Genomic DNA, 16619 nt, shown 5'->3' on the forward strand with positions numbered 1-16619 from the left:
GAAATGTAAGCCTATCATCTCTAACAGCTATAAACATCTTATGTATAATAGGTTTGGGAAGCTCACTTTTTAAAGGCATCAAACAAAAAACAATGAATAGAGGCTTTTTGAATCAATAGCTGCTACAAAGTGATGACTTTGAATTCAGGATCTGGATTTTCCTTTTCCTGCTCCAACAGGCCAAGACAAATAATATTTCCAACAAGCTGATTCAGTCCAATCTCCTGGGTAAGGGATCAGGATGTGTTCATGGAGGGCTCCTTCTCCCCAGTGACCCCTCCCCTTGTCCAGGCTATGCTGTAGTGGAATTGCCAATAGAGCACCAGGATAGTTGGGAGGCAAAAATAAAAGAGCTATAAAGTCCCTAAGACTGCATCAATTATTTTACTGAAGGTCTTAGGTGAGGCTGAGGCCTTCGTCAGTTAAGTAATCAAGACAAAATGGAGAGTAGAGTCTTATACCAGGCTCTTGCTGTCCATTTACAACATTTGGGGCATTACCACTGCTACCCAAGCCTATCACAAATGAGAAGGAAACATGACAGGAATCAAGGCCCCATAGATCCCAGCCAGCATTTGCATATCATGCAGGAAGTAACAGCAAGTAGCGGTCAGAGTAAGGATGAGGAGGGGAAAATTACGGTCATGATGGAGTGACAGTGATAACCTTCACTGCCTGATTTTCCCTGCTGTTTCCATTGCCACCTCACCCATCTCTCTGGTTGGTTTTAAAGCCAGGTTAATATCTGCCAATATGCTACATGTTTCTTAAGTGTCACGTCTGTGGTCTAACTAGAACAATCATCCTGTTCCATAGAGTATTAGATTATTGATGTCCATGGTTATTCCCCTCTAAGTTTCATTTACATCTTGGACCAGATATTTATTAAGGAATTTCTTTAAAGGAGTTAACACAGTAGTAATAGTAATTACGCAGTATTTACAGCACAGAAATAGGCCATTTGGCCCAACAGATCTATGCCAGTGTTTATGCTCTCCATGAGCTTCTTCTCACCTTATCAACATATCCTTCTATTCCTTTCTCCCTCATGTATTAATCTCACTATTTACTAGTGTCGAGTATTTTAGTGAAGTAATAATTTATTTATTTGACTCATTCAGTACTCCTTTGGTGGGGTTGGAGGTTTCTCAATTTGCATATGATATCAAACTCAGAAGACAGTTTGGTCTGAGGAACTTGGGGACCACAAAATAAGTTAGAAAAATACACAAATAGATATACTCCATGAAAGGTATTAAAATATCTAAGCATGAAGGTAAAAGAGATCCGGTGTCTTTGATAACTCATTGCTAAATATACCGATTCACTGTGAAGCAGCAATCAACAAGCTGTTCCCACTCGTAAAAGGATCAAGAATGAGAGGGCACAAATTTAAAGTGATTTGCAGAAGAAGCAAGTGTGATGTGAGAAAAAGCTTTTTCACACAACGAGTGGTTCGGATCTGGAATGCACTGCCTGGAGGTGTGGTGGAAGCAGGTTCAATTGAGGCATTCAAGAGGACATTAGATGATTATTTGAAAAGAAACAATGTGAAAGGGTGCGGGGAAAAGGCAGAGCAATGGCACTAGGTCATAATGTTCATTTGGAGAGCCGGTGCAGACATGATGGGCCGAATGGCCTCCTTCTGTGCTGTTAAGATTCTGTGATTCTGAAATGAGGTGTTAAACTATAAACTTAAAACAGTAGGAATCCATGCTTAAAGTATGCTTTGGCCAGTCTTGATTGCTGAATTTAGCTCAAGTCACTGAGAAATAAAGGGTCATCCCAATCATGGAGGCAGTTCAAAGAACAACCATGAGACTATTGTATAACATCAAAGTTAGAAGCAAAGACTGGAGGAACTTGGTCTTTTCAGCATTGAAAGGAAGGTAGTAAACTCACAGTAAAAGGTAAACTTGGAATACTGCTTAAAAATAAACCATGACATTAGGACACAGCTTCAAATTATGTAATGGTAAATCAAGGGCTGTTGGCATGATCTGCACAAATAATCATCAATGTGTAGTTTAAACTTCTAGGTAGAAGAGTGGAGGCAAAATTATTGTAATTATTTAAAGAACTGGACTCCAAGATGGGGGATTATAGTAGCTTGAAATTCTATAGTTTTTGTGGGGAGGAAGTCTGCTGGTATGACAAAGGTATGTTGGAGTTGAACCCAACTTAGAGTCAGTTACCCTAATGACTTATTAAACCAAGAAGTGGTTAAGGTCACAGGCTTTGAATCACCACAAACTTTGTCTGAAATATTAGCATTGTTAGAACTAAGAAAGGAATCTGCAAGCAGTCTTTCAGCATTTTCAGGCAATGATAGTTTCTTCTCCTACTTGTGTGTCATGAAGCCTTTACTAAGATCAATTAAGTTCATTTCTATATATGTAGAGCAAATGTGAGAGACATGTAGGAAAGAGCTACATGAAAAAAGATGAAGGCTGACTAGGAGGTACCCTTCCACCCCAGTCTACAAGCAATATTGGTCCCTGGAGCATATATCAGGACAGATTGCTTAATGAGGCAATGATTCACTGCCAGTGGTGCTTGCTGACGCTGTGCTATCATGTATCTCTTGGGACTGAGGAGGCCATTGTCCTCAGGTGTACAGCAGGTGCATGGAAAACATGGGTGCATTTCCTGACACCAACCTAAGCAGGAATCTGAAGGGCTGACTAGAAAGGAGATAGTATCATGAAGATGAAAGCTAATCCACCTGCCTGTTGGAGCTGAATGCCAACTGTTCAGTGGGAGAGCAGGGCTGATGGTATCAATACATCTTGAAGATCCTGAGAGGTGGGCCTTGAATCTCTTGGAAGCCTATTGCCATGATTCCCTCCAAATGTTTTTCATAGCTTGAAGGCTAGTGGTCAAAGCATCCACATTGAACTATTATGGAGCCCACCCTATCAGGGTGAGGAAGGAGTGGGGAAGGGGATGGATGCAGCTGATCTTTGTGTTACAACTTGTTCCAGACTGTGCCATATTATGTTAAATCCTTCTCAGATATTGGTACTAAGGATGACATTAGATGTTGGCGTGACCCCTGCCAGTTCCCAGAAGAATATTTGGATTCCAAGGGTTAAATTATGAGGAGAGATTATGCGAACTAGGGTTGTATTCTCTGGAATTTAGAAGGTTAAGAGAAAAGGGTAGGGTAGGTACTATGGTAGGGGAGTCTGGGACTAGGGGCATTGTGTAAAAACTAGAGCCAGACATTTCAGCAGTGAAAGTAGGAAAAACCTTTACATACAAGGGTGGTATAAGTTTGGAACATTCTTCTGCTAACAGCAATTGATGCTAGTTCAATTGTGAGTCTTAAATGTAAGATTGATAGATTTATGTTGTCCAAACGTATCAGGGGATAAAGGAGGGTATATGGAATTACGTTGCAGATCAGCCATGATCTCATTGGATGATGGGACAGGCTCAAGGGGCTAAATGACCAATTCATGTTCCTATGTTCTTTTGTTCTCATCTCTCACAGGTTCCTGCCATGGTTCTCCACTCAGCATCATTCTCTTTATAACATGACCCCAGAGACCCCCCACCACGACCCCCCCGAGTCCACAAGCTCCCTTCTCCACTGTCAGATCTTAATTTCACCAGTAGGTCCCCTGGCTCTGAGTATAAAGAATGAATGAATGCCAGAGAATGCAAGGAAGGGTTCGGGGAGCAGGTAACTAACCTTGGCTGTTCTGTTAAACAACTTCTTGCACTGCAAAGCAGTTCTGAGATTCATGGAGATGGAACACACCACCACAGCTATCGCCCTCCAATAAGTGCATAATATATCTTTTGATGGACCTGTAACCCCTGAAATCTAACAGGCTGTTCTTCCTGCTCTGTATTTCTGAGTCCCTAATGCTTACCTCTCTTCTCTTGACTTTTGCTGTCATTCTTCTCTTCAAAGTTTATTGCCTCCCCCAGTGCCGCCATTATTCCCTTAAGCAGCCGTCAGGTTTTATATCCACCTCTCCTCCCGCTATACTCCACCCCATACCTTCCAGCTCATTTGGGGCCTAACTCCTACCTGTGCCAGAGTTTTACATCCTTGCCACCGCTTGCCCCCCTCACCAACCCATCCAATTTCTCAGAGGTGTTGCAGGCTGGATTTAGACAACTTGCACATCTTTTTGGCATATTTAATATCTGACCTGTAATATAAGGCAAGATGAGTGCCAGGCTATCATGGTGGATGCAAATCCTGCCCCACCTCACTTCTAGCAGTGCAGTGGCACCATCGGAACTTGACAGCTTAGGTTTACAAATAGAAGAAAGGGCTGAATGGCCTTCCTCATTTGTACCTATCTTCTTGCCTCATGATTATTTCAATTTTTGGACGAAAAAAAAATTCCTTACTTGATAAGGATCACTGTTCATGTCAAAATACTCGAGGAAACCTGTGGCAAATTCGCAGAAGAGGATGTTGTGAGTCTCATTGATGGTTCGCAAACACCAGTAAGTGTTATTGTTAGAACTTGTACAAGCACAGAAGGATCCTACTGTAATGAAAGGGAAAAGCCTTTGTCAGATTAATATCTTCACAACAACATAGTATTTCCAAATGTAATGATGGGGTAAAATCCAACCTTGGTGGGGGCACAAAATAGATGGTAGTGGACTTGCTGCCTGTTATACCCTTACATGATTTTCCTTTCCATTGAGGGCAGAGTGTATAAATGGGTGTGCAGTCCACAACCACCCACCCACAAAATGCACATCCACCAGTGTTAAATGTTACCCTCAAAATAAGTTCCTGAAGAGAAATTTCTTGTTGCACATTCATTGGCATAGAATCACGCCATCAGGATCTTTTCAAAAGTCAAACATTTATAAACAATTGTGATTCACATAGCTGTATGTTATTTTGATCATTAAAAAAAAAAATTACAGTATAGCACCAATGAAATTGACTAAGTGCTAGCAAGCTCAGAAATAGGAGAATAGCGCAGATGAATACGTGGCTTAAGAGTTGGTGCAGGAGGGAGGGTTTTAGATTCCAGGATCACTGGGATCGTTTCTGGGGAAGGTGGGACCTATACAAGCGGGACGGTCTACATCTGAACCAGAGCGGGACTAACATTCTTGCGGGCAGGTTTGCTAGTGCTGTTGGGAGGAGTTTAAACTAATTCAGCAGGGGGAGGGGACACAGAATGTTAGCAGAATAGGGACACATCATAATACAGTAAAACAATCAAGTCAGACGGAGTACAGCTGCATTAAGTTTCAAGGGAGTAAGGCAAAGGCCTCTACTTTAATGCCAGGAGTATTACAGGTAAAACGGATGAGTTAAGGGTGAGGATTGATACGTGGAATTGTGATATAGTAGCCATCACTGAGACGTGGTTGAGGGAGGGGCAGGATTGGCAGCTCAACATTCCGGGGTGTAGAATCTTCAGGCGAGACAGGGGAGGGGATAAAAGAGGAGGAGGTGTTGCATTATTAGTTAAGGAGTCAGGTACTGCAGTAAGGAGAGATGATACCTTGGAGGGGGCATCAAATGAAATGGGTAGAGCTTAGGAATAAAAAAGGGGCAGCCACATTGTTAGGTGTTTATTACAGACCCCCAGATAGTCAGCGGGAAATTGAGGAGCAAATATGTGCATAATTTGTGAATGTGTGCAAAAACAATAACAATAGGCTAATTATATTAGGTGATTTCAACTTTCCCAACATTAATTGGGATAGACATAGTGTTAAGGGCTTGGATGGAGTGGATTTCTTGAAATATGTACAGGAGAACGTTTTAGGTCAGTATGTAGAGGGTCCAACAAGGGACGGCGCAGTGCTGGACCTAATTCTGGGGAATGAGGTTGGACAGGTGGCTGAGGTGGTGGTGGGCGAGCATTTTAGCGATAGCGACCACAACATGGTACAGTTGAAGCTTGTTATGGACAAAGAAATCAACAAGTTGCAAAAAAATGTTTTGGATTGGGGGAGAGTGGATTTTAGTAAAATACGGCAGGATCTGGCCAAGGTAGACAGGGAGCAGCTACTTGTGGGGAAATCTACAGAGGAACAGTGGGGGCATTCAAAAAGGAAATGGGGAGGGTACAGGCTCAACATGTTCGCTCTAAGGTGATAGGAAGGAGTAACAAGCCCAAAGAACCATGGATGACCAGAGATATTCAGGTTACGATGAGAAGGAAAAGAGAGGCTTTTAGCAGGTTCAAGGGAAGCAAATCAGCAGAGGCATTAGTGGAGTTCAGAAAGTGCAGGGTGGAGCTTAAGAAAGCAATTAGGAGAGCAAAGAGGGGATATGAGAAAGCTCTGGCTGGCGAAAGTAGGGAAAATCCCAAGATATTCTATAAGTATATCAATGGGAAGAGGATAACGAGGGAAAGAGTAGGACCCATAAGAGACCAAGGGGGCAATCTATGGGTGGAGCCAGAGGACATCGCTAGAGTGTTGAATGAATATTTCACTTCCGTCTTCACCCAAGAGAATGAGGATGAAGGTATCGAACTCAGGGAGAGAGACTGCGAGGTTCTTAAGCAAATTGATATAGGGAGTGACGAGGTATTGGACGTGTTGGCAGGCTTAAAAGTGGACAAATCTCCAGGTCCAGATGATTTGTGTCCCAGACTGCTGAGGGAGGCAAGGGAGGAGATCGCAGGGGCTCTGACCCAAATTTTTAATTCCTCTCTGGCCATGGGGGAGGTGCCAGAGGACTGGAGAACAACTAATGTGGTTCCGCTATTTAAGAAGGGTTGTAGAGAAAAGCCAGGTACAGGCCAGTGAGTCTCACGTCAGTGGTAGGGAAACTATTGGAGAAAGTTCTGAAGGAGAGTATCTATCTCCACTTGGAGAGGCAAGGTTTGATCAGGGATAGTCAGCATGGCTTTGTCAGAGGGAGGTCATGCCTAACAAATTTAATTGAATTTTTTGAGGAGGTGACCAGGTGTGTAGATCAGGGTAGTGCAGTTGAGGTAGTTTATATGGATTTCAGCAAAGCCTTTGACAGGGTCCCACATGGGAGACTTATAAAGAAGGCAAAGGCACACGGGATACAGGGTAATTTGATAAGGTGGATTCAAAATTGGCTTACTTGTAGGAGACAGAGGGTGATGACAGAAGGATGCTTTAGTGACTGGAAGCCAGTGTCCAGTGGCGTACCACAGGGATCTGTGCTCAGTCCCCTATTATTTGTCATTTATATAAACAACATAGATGACTATGTGGGGGGTAGGAATAGTAAGTTTGCGGATTTCACAAAGATTGGCCGGGTGGTTAACAGTGAGGTTGAGTGTCTTGGGCTACAGGAAGATATAGACGGGATGGTCAAATGGGCAGATAACTGGCAGATGGAATTTAACCCTGAAAAGTGTGAGGTGACACACTTTGGAAGGAGTAATTTGACAAGGAAGTATCCAATGAACAGCATGATACTAGGAAGTTCTGAGGAACAAAGGGACCTTGGCGTGTGTGTCCATAGATCTCTGAAGGCAGAGGGGCATGTTAGTGGGGTGGTGAAAAAGGCATATGGGACACTTGCCTTTATCAATCGAGACCTAGATTACAAAAGTAGGGAGGTCATGTTGGAGTTGTATAGAACCTTGGTGAGGCCACAGCTGGAGTACTGTGTGCAGTTTTGGTCGCCACATTATAGGAAGGATGTGATTGCACTGGAGGGTGTGCAGAGGAGATTCACCAGGATGTTGCCTGGGATGAAACATTTAAGTTATGAAGCGAGGTTGGATAGACTTGAGCTGTTTTCATTGGAGCAGAGAAGACTGAGGGGCGACCTGATCGAGGTGTACAAGATTATGAGGGGCATGGACAGGGTGGATAGAGAGCAGCTGTTCCCCTTAGTTGAAAGGTCAGTCACGAGGGGACATAAGTTCAAGGTGAGGGGCAGGAGGTTTGGGGGGATGTGAGGAAAAGCTTTTTTACCCAGAGGTGACGGTCTGGAATGCACTGCCTGGGATGGTGGTGGAGGCGGGTTGCCTCACATCCTTTAAAAAATACCTGGATGAGCACTTGGCACGTCATAACATTCAAGGCTATGGGCCAAGTGCTGGTAAATGGGATTAGGTAGGTAGGTCAGGTGTTTCTCACGTGTCGGTACAGACTCGATGGGCCAAAGGGCCTCTTCTGCACTGTGATTCTGTGTGATCAGGACTGGCTTAAAGGGCACACTAAGATCAACCACTAGGAAGCCGAATTGAAAGGGCCTTTTTTTCATGAAGCAGAGTTTGCAAAACCCAATTTTGCTTAATTACAAAGCATAAAGATATCTTGCCTTGCCACATTACCTTTGGGAACCCTGTCACAGGTCACCACGTCAATGTGTGATCCAAAATGCCTCGCAGTATTTGTACAGAGGAGAGGGTACACTGTTATGATCTGATGGCCCGGAGTTGTCATATTGCGCCCAATACAGAGTGAAAGTTGCCAGTGGTCCATAACATATTGCTGTTATTGGAAGCAGGCTGCTCCAGGGGCTGTGCCTGCCTAAAATCTCCCCAGTGGTGCAAGGGATACGAACTCTGGTTGGATGTACCCCTACAGGTTTCATCATCTAGCCCATTTACTGCTAACTGCTCCACCCAGTCGAACAGCCTTTCTTCTCCATCACTATTATTTTAAAACGAATAAATAATAGAAAATGACAAAAAACACTCATTTTTTTGTGCCCCAGTGGTCATGCAGGTAGATAAACTAACAGAAGAACAACAATATTTTGGGCTTTATAAACAGAGGCATAGAACACAAGAGGCAGGTTTGTAGATTTGTGCAAGATAATTATTTGGGCACAGTTAGAATTTTTGGAGTTCCATTATAGAAAAAACATTAAGGCCATAGATAGCGTACAGTGTGGATTCAGCAGGGTGATTCCAGGAATGGGAAACTGTGGTTAGAGAGAAATGAACAAAGAAACAGGAGTAGACCATTCAGCTCTTTAAGCCTGCTCCATCATTTAACTTAACCTCAAATCCATGGTAGCTTATATCCCATGTTATCCCTACGTAATAAAAATATATCGATCTTCAATTCGTGCAGCATCCACAATCATTTGGGGAATTGAGTTCTAGATTTTCACTACCTTTGACATGAAAACATCCTTCCTGATTTCATTCCAACATGGCTTAGTGCTAATTTTAAGATAATGCCTTAAGAAAGGCATGGAGTACTGGGTCTATATTACTGGAGCAGAGAAGACTAAGGAGATTTGACAGAGATTTTTAAAATGATGTAGGGTTTCATAGAGTGAAAAGGGAAAGATTATTTCCTCCAAGTGTAGAGTCAGTAATGAGGGCCATCAATTTAAAATTGTTACTAAGCAGAGTGAAGAGAGAGGTTACAGCAACAACAACTTATATTTATAACATAATAACAGGATAAAATTAGGAACTTCAGAATAAAATTAGATACAGAAACACAAAAGACAACATTAGGGCAGATGGCCAAAGGTTTTGTCACAGAGGCAGGTTTTAAGGAGTGTCTTAAAGGAGGGGAGAGGTAGAGAGGTGGAGAGGTTTAGGGAAGGGGTTCTAGAGCTTACAGCCTAGACAGTGGCCATCAATGATGGAGTCATTAAATCGGGGGTGCTCAAAAGGCCAGAATTAGATGGGTACAGATACCTCAGAGGATTGTGAGGTTGGAGAAGATTACGGAGATAGGGAGGGATGGAGGGATTGGAATATTTTAACATTAAGGTGTTGCTTAACTGGAAGCCAATGTAGGTCCCCCATAGCAAAGCATTCCATGCTCCGGCAACCCCCTACATAAAGAAATTATTCTGCGCAGTACTTAGTTTAATTGCTCTACCATTGGTGCCTGTGTCTTCAGCCTCTCCACACCTCTATCTTGCTCTCCTTCTTCAGGACACTCCTTGAGACTCTTTGGCCATGCTTTAGGTTACCTAATGTGAGTTGGGCCTCAATTTTCACTCCTGAGTTGGCTTCCCAATCAGAGGCCGGCAGCTCTATCGAACGGCATCATTACTAGGTAGGCGGAGGCTGCTGCCAGTATGACATCCACCCGAGGCCGAGTAGCATCGCTGGATCCCAGGCCACAGGTGAGGGATTGAGTGATGGTGAGAGGGAGCTCACGGGATGGGGATCATGGGGGCTGGCAGCAAAGGCAGGACAGTGGTTCCCAACAGACACTCCCCTTCCAGTGCTGGGTCCCTTGATCAGGCACAGAGCGCCTTTGAATGAGGGACCCTCCCACCCCAGGAGCCCACAAGCAACCCTGCACAGGTTCACTTGTGCTCCCCGCATGGCAAGCCCCCTGCCCGCTGCTGGGTTAATACCAGCAGCAGCATTTGAGGCCCTTAAAGGGACATTAATTGCCCACTCAAAGGCCTCAATTGGTGGCAAGGTGGGAAAGCCGTCCACAAGCTTTCCTGTCAGGGACTTAATTGGGATGGAGATGGAAAGTTAGCAGGTTCTCCACCTGCCGCCCTCCCACCTGATGAAATGACCGAACTCGCCACAGCGGAGGGCATTAAATTCCAATGTGTGGACACAGTACATTGAGGATCCCCTCCAAATTCTATCTCCTCTAAGGGCCCAGCAACGTATCATACATAAATAAACTCTGCTTACAGTTCCAGTAAGGTGGTGTCTGCCAGTGTTCATTATTATGTGTAAAGCAGGTGAGGCCAGGAAGGCTGCAGTCATCTCCCTTTCTCAGGCGCTTCTTTATTTTACGATCTTTCTTCTTTCTCCGATTCTCCTTAAACAGTTGCAGTTTATTGTCTACCTCCTGAGCCACTTCCCTGACAAGATCAAGTCATGGATTAATAATCTTATTGGTTATTTGATAATCTGAACTACATTCATGTAGGATATGTAACATCAAGAGACTCTAATAATACAATGGCTTCAGCGTACATCTCAGTACATGGTTTCTTGAGCAATATGCACGATGTTTCTACTGAAACATAAGCCCTGATTTTAACACGAGGTATGAGAGCAGCATACAGGAGCCTAAGCAAATGGTAAGCACCCACAATGGTGGCAGTGCAAGGCCCTGGTCATTTTAATTCTCTGCCCTTGTTGTCGTATTCCAGCGTGGGTGCCTGTCTGATCTTGGTGGGAATAACTAAATTATCGGGATTGAGGTGGGCCAAGAAGAGGCTGAGGGGAGCCAGCACAGGGCTGGTCCAAGATTGTCTTGAGGAAATAAGCATTTGCCTTGTGGAAACGGAAAAGAAAAATGTTATTAACATAGCTGGGCCTCTTCTTACCATTTTCTTGGGAATTGTTGTCTTTGATGGAAGTAGCATTAGGTGGCAAGGAGCAGCAGAGGACTGGGAAGGCAAATCTTGAAAATATTTTGAAGGGTTTCTTTGGGGCAGAAGGAGTAGGAGTGCTCCCCGAGGCCCCATAAGGAAATCCCTGGCCTCGCCATCCCATGTTCCCATTGGATCCACATGGTGGACTCTTGTTCTGCTCCCATCCGCCAGCCTTTTCATCATGCTGACTGGGTATGAGTGGAAGTAGGGCCTGAACTATGGAGAGTTAAAATGGCCTAACCCTCATATCAGTGAATTGCCACCTTAAATTCAATCAGGGCTACTGAAGCTGAAAAGGAACCTGGTGGGTTAGTGAGTTTTCACCCCTGGAGCCTGCATTTAAATTCAGTCCAGGGTGATATGCTTCTCCTATGGTTTGTAAGAGTCCTATTTCAAATGATCTTGAGCAGACTGAGCAATGTTCTTAGTGTATATGAACCCACCACAAAACCTTCCATAACTTTGGAAAAGCTAGCACCTCATGCAGAGGTGCAGAGCACCTCATTACAAGAACGTCTGATGTTTAGAAAGGCAATACAAAGGGTTATCTTCTTTTGTGTTTTGGGTCAGGGCTGGATAAAAATTTAATCTGTGTCTGCCCAATGTATGCACAAATTTAACACTACTTGTCACTGTAGTACAAGTGTCTGGTATATACAGGTTTGATGTGGGACTCAGTACAGTGCCACCCACACAGTGATGTAAGAAGGCACATGACTCAGAGCTAGGGTCAGTGTGGTGTTGGCCAGAGACTTGTTAAAACTTAGACATGGAGATAGCTCCTTGCCTGTACCCTTTATTGTATATACATATATAGTCACAATTGGTTAATAAAGACTTGCTGTTAGCTATGCAGAAAACTATGAAGACTTCATTAACAGACATGTTCTGTAACCAACACTATTACAACATCGCGGCAGTCGGCAAAAACCCTCAACCTGACGAGAATGCTGGAATCTTCAATGGATTCTGAACTGAAAGGAGCTCCCAACTGAAGCTACAGACACTGAGAAAATTTGCCAGAAAAAGCTCCAAATCGAAGAGGCTGGTAACTAAAGGCCGAAGTCTTACTGCAGCAGAAGACCCCATAGAATCTCCCTTGGAAGTCCAGCACCAGCACACTGAGTCCATAGCCTGAAAGGATGAGCTAAATCTTTTTAACTTCCAGGCTGCAGCCAGTCCTGAGAAGCCCTTTTCACTTATTCAGTCAGAAGCTCCACTTGAACGAAACCTGTCACTAATACCAATCCTTGACTCCAAGCCTCAACATGTGGCCTCCGAGTTGAAAAGGAAAAAATAATTTACAAGTAGTTAATAAAGACTTGCTGTTAACATACAGGGGATTATGAAGACTGGCCTAACAGACATGTTCTGTAACCAACGCCAGTACAAGAATCGCTGATACTGGATACAAAAAACATGGCTCTGTTATCCAGTCATGCACTGTTCAAAGAAAAATATGGAAACTACTGTCAGGAACAATGACAGCATAATGTGACTGAATTCATTTTAGAAGGTTGGAACCAGTTCCATGCTACATTGAGTAGAGGTGTTTTCCTCCGATGTGAATGTCTCTTGTAAAACTATAATAACCAGGAACTTGTGGTCCTGAGACAGGCTGCCAATTACCTGAAGGGATGAAGATGATTGTTCTTGTTCTTCAGTTTCCCTTGGTTTCTCATTCCTTTATCTCTGCCAAAATAACTACATTGAATAGAAGTAAAGGAGCATCACCATTTATGACTATTGCATCTCATAAGAGTTAAAAACATGAGTAAGATCAACTCAGAGGAGAAACAAATTAAATGCCTCCATATCAATTCTGATTTCAGTGCTATGAATATGTTAGAGGAGAGACACAACCCACTCATTTCAGTTTAAGCAGATGTTTAATATATCCCGTATTTTTTCCAAACCTTTTGAACTAAAACACTTTGTCATAGACCAGGAGGATAATGGGTTGGATTTCATGAGTTCCCAGTATTGACCATGTCCTTCTGGAGATGTGCCGCCCTGCAGACAAGCAGCACTGGAGGCAATACATACGGGGGGTGACTTTCAATTGGCAAGTATTTAGCCGGCAGTGAACCTGATGGGAGGAAAGCAATCACAGGAGAGGACCACAGAGGGGCAGGCAATGCTCAGAAGATTGTCATGGTGCCAGGAACAGTATACTCCCGTTAGTTCCACTAAAACCATTGGCAAAATCATTTTTAAATTGGGTTTTTCTGAGCAGCCTGCAGTGATTGCTTAAACAATTGCTGGTTCGGCCGCTTATTGATCATTACGTTAGATGGAGCAAGAGCTCCACTCACCCAGTGGAAAGCTAGAATTACGTTGTGGTCTTACATACAATTTAGGGCCCTAATTTGCATTTTGTAAGTAAGCTTTGTCCTGTTTCGACAGGTATGCTGCTCAGCTAAGTATTGGCATGTTCGGCGGATAGCTGGTAGGAAGGGATGGTGAATATACCATGATTTTTGGCTTGTTAGTCCCCTGTTCCTATATGAGAAAAGGGGCAAAAAAAATCATCCCCACAGTTCTGTGTAACTAGTTGTGCTGATTCGAACACTGCTTCTTGGAGTATAGAATTTAATATTCCTGCCCCATGATTCTCTGATCTTAATCAGGGTGTTTCAGGATGTAGTAAATGACTTGGGACTAAAAGTGAAACAGAAATTGTTCATATTTGTAGGTGGCAGTTGATTTTTAGGTGAAGCTGCACAGGAAATACAAAATGTATTAGAAGTATATAAAAATTGACGGAAGAAAAGATGAAATTTAAGTACAGCACACAGGAAGGAAAATGGGCAATACATACTGGGATTCATGGGATGAGGGGCTTGCCTTATGAGGAAAAGTTGAGCAGGTTGGGCCTATACTCATTTGAGTTTAGAAAAATGAGAGGTGATCTTATTGAAAGATATAAGATTCTGAGGGGGCTTGACAGGGTAGATGCTGAGACGATGTTTCCCTTTGTGGGGGAATCTAGAGAACTAGAGGGCACAGTTTAAAAATAAAGGGTCTCCTATTTAAGATGGGGATGAGGAGGAATTTCTTATGTCAGAGGGTAGTTAGTCTTTGGAATTCTCTTCCCCAAAGAGCAGTGGAGGCTGGGTCATTAAATGTACTGAAAGCTGAGTTAGACAGATTTTTGATAGACAAGGGAGTCAAGGGTTATGTGGTGTAACCAGAAAGTGGAGTTAAGTCCACAATCAGATCAGCCATGATCTTATCGAATGGCAGAGTAGGCTCAGAGGACCAAATGACCTACTCCTGCTCCTATTTCTTATGTTCCTATGATCTTATGTACATGCACTTCATGAATTATGCTAAAATAGCTAAGGATGAAGATGAAAGAAATCTAGGATTAAGGGAATTTATGCTGGAGCTATATAAAGCTCTGGTTAGGCCCCAGTTTGAATATTGTTTCCAGTTCCGGTCACCATACTTTAGGAAAGATGTGAAGGTCCTTGAGAGGGTGCAGAGGAGATTTACCAGAATGGTTCTAGCAATCGGAAGTGGCTTTAGTCACAAGGTTAGGTTGGAAAGGCTGGGGTTGTTCTCTTCAAAGAAAGGGAGATTGAGGGGAGATTTGATAGAGGTGTACAGGATTTTGTAATGCTTAGATAAAGTAGATAGGGAAAAACTGTTCCCATTAGCTGATTGTATAAGGGCTTCTGGACACAGATTTAAGATTTTGGGCAAGAGATGCAGGTGGAATGTGAGGAAGGACTTTTTTACACAGTGAGTGGATCTCGCTGCCCATGAGAGTGGTGAATGCAGGTTTCAAAAGGAAATTATAAACTTGCAGGGATATGGGGATTGAGTGGGATAGTGGGATTGACAAGTTTGCTCCGTGGAGAGCTGGCATAGACTTGACGGGCCAAATGGCTTCCTTCTGTGCCATAAATGACTCTATGGGTGGCGCCCGGTGTGCTCGGTGGCGTGAGCGGACAAAATGGCAAGAAGGCCAAAAATCAGTTTCACAACGTCGCGAAACCAGTTTGCAATCGTCCGCTCAGCCTGTTGATGGTGGGCCATGTTTCCTGCCATTGGACGTCGGGAACCTCGTTGTAGTACATCAGTATATCATTATAAGGCCAGCCCGCCAGACTCATCACCCCCCTACTGATCATACGTCGACGTGTTTCACAACAGCATATAAAAGGCATGCACTTGGCGGGCTGCACTTTGAGGGGGACTCAGAGGTGAGTGCACAGTAACATTGTGGACTGCTCGCGAGGGATGCCTGTTGAGGTGTGTTGGGGGGTGGGGGCAGAGGCAGCCCTGCGGTTGAAGGTAGCGCACAAACATGTGCAGTGTTGGTGAGGGGTGGGGTGGAGGGGGGGTTGGGGATGGTGGGTGGTGGGTGGGAAGCAGCCACACATTCGGGAAACCTGTATAAAGTGACCATTTATCTGCAGCTGAGACAGTTCAGGCGCAGCCACGTTGACATGATTGGGGTCGGGCCTCTAGCTTTTCTGTCCACTCAAGCAACACAGAGACATCAAAGTGACACCAAGTGCTCCAGAGCCTTTTACCCTTTGGGCACAGACTGCAAAGTAATGAGCATTTTCATGGACTGCAGAACAGTTGGACGACTGGGCACATTGTACAATCTCCTTGCTAAGGTTGGTCATGGAGCAGTCACTGCTGGAGGCGCTCACAGCCCCTTGCAATGTCATCATCCTGGTTTGGACCAGTCTCCCCCATGGTTCAAACAGCCTTGCAGCGTGGGTTAGGAGAATGCCTGTGCCTGAGCTGAGAGCACAGCATGCAGTCCAATGGGCAAAGCTGCCGCCAATCGGTCAGGTTGAGTGTGGCGGAAGTGGTTGAGGTTTCGGGCAGCCATGCAGCGCACTAACCTCTGGCCATCCAAGTGGTGGCCAGCATTCTACAGGATACATTAAGGGGCCCTCAGACGTAACCAAGACAGGTTCTTAGTACACCCAAGCTAACCCATACATCCCTCTCTTTCATCCTGCAGGAGGAGTACATCAGGAGCATGCATCCTGGTGAACTAGCTGTTTGCCTCGTGACATACAGAGGGCGAAGATGATGGAGTAAAAATAAAATTAAAATTTTAATGCTTTATTAACCACTCTTTCAACCTGTCCTGCCATCTTCAATGATTTACGCACATATACACCCAGGTCCCTCTGTTCCTGCACCCCCTTTAGAATTGCATCCTTTATTTTACACTGACTATCCACATTCTTCTTACCAAAATGAATCACCTCACACTTAAATTACTAAAAAAATATCTAGAATGTGAAAGTATCATCGATGTTTGATAAAAACCCATCTGGTTCACTAATCCCCTTTAGGGAAGGAAATCGGTCGTCCTTAGCCTTTAAAA

General features: G+C 44.0%; 1 protein-coding gene across 9 annotated transcripts in view; it reads right to left on the bottom strand.

Annotated features, from left to right (window-relative positions):
* sulf1 (sulfatase 1) overlaps window positions 1-16619 on the bottom strand; it is a 369948-nt gene that overhangs the window by 23511 nt on the left and 329818 nt on the right. For all 9 annotated transcript variants that reach the window (XM_078540363.1, XM_078540362.1, XM_078540361.1 and 6 more), the window contains 3 exons: window positions 12887-12961; window positions 10566-10738; window positions 4372-4514 (listed from right to left, as the gene is read on the bottom strand). In XM_078540363.1, the coding sequence (XP_078396489.1) occupies window positions 4372-4514; window positions 10566-10738; window positions 12887-12961 (391 nt within the window). The remainder of the gene's footprint in view (window positions 1-4371; window positions 4515-10565; window positions 10739-12886; window positions 12962-16619) is intronic.

Source organism: Cetorhinus maximus, chromosome 4, assembly GCF_964194155.1.
Source record: "Cetorhinus maximus chromosome 4, sCetMax3.hap1.1, whole genome shotgun sequence".
In the NCBI taxonomy this organism is placed as follows: domain Eukaryota; kingdom Metazoa; phylum Chordata; class Chondrichthyes; order Lamniformes; family Cetorhinidae; genus Cetorhinus; species Cetorhinus maximus.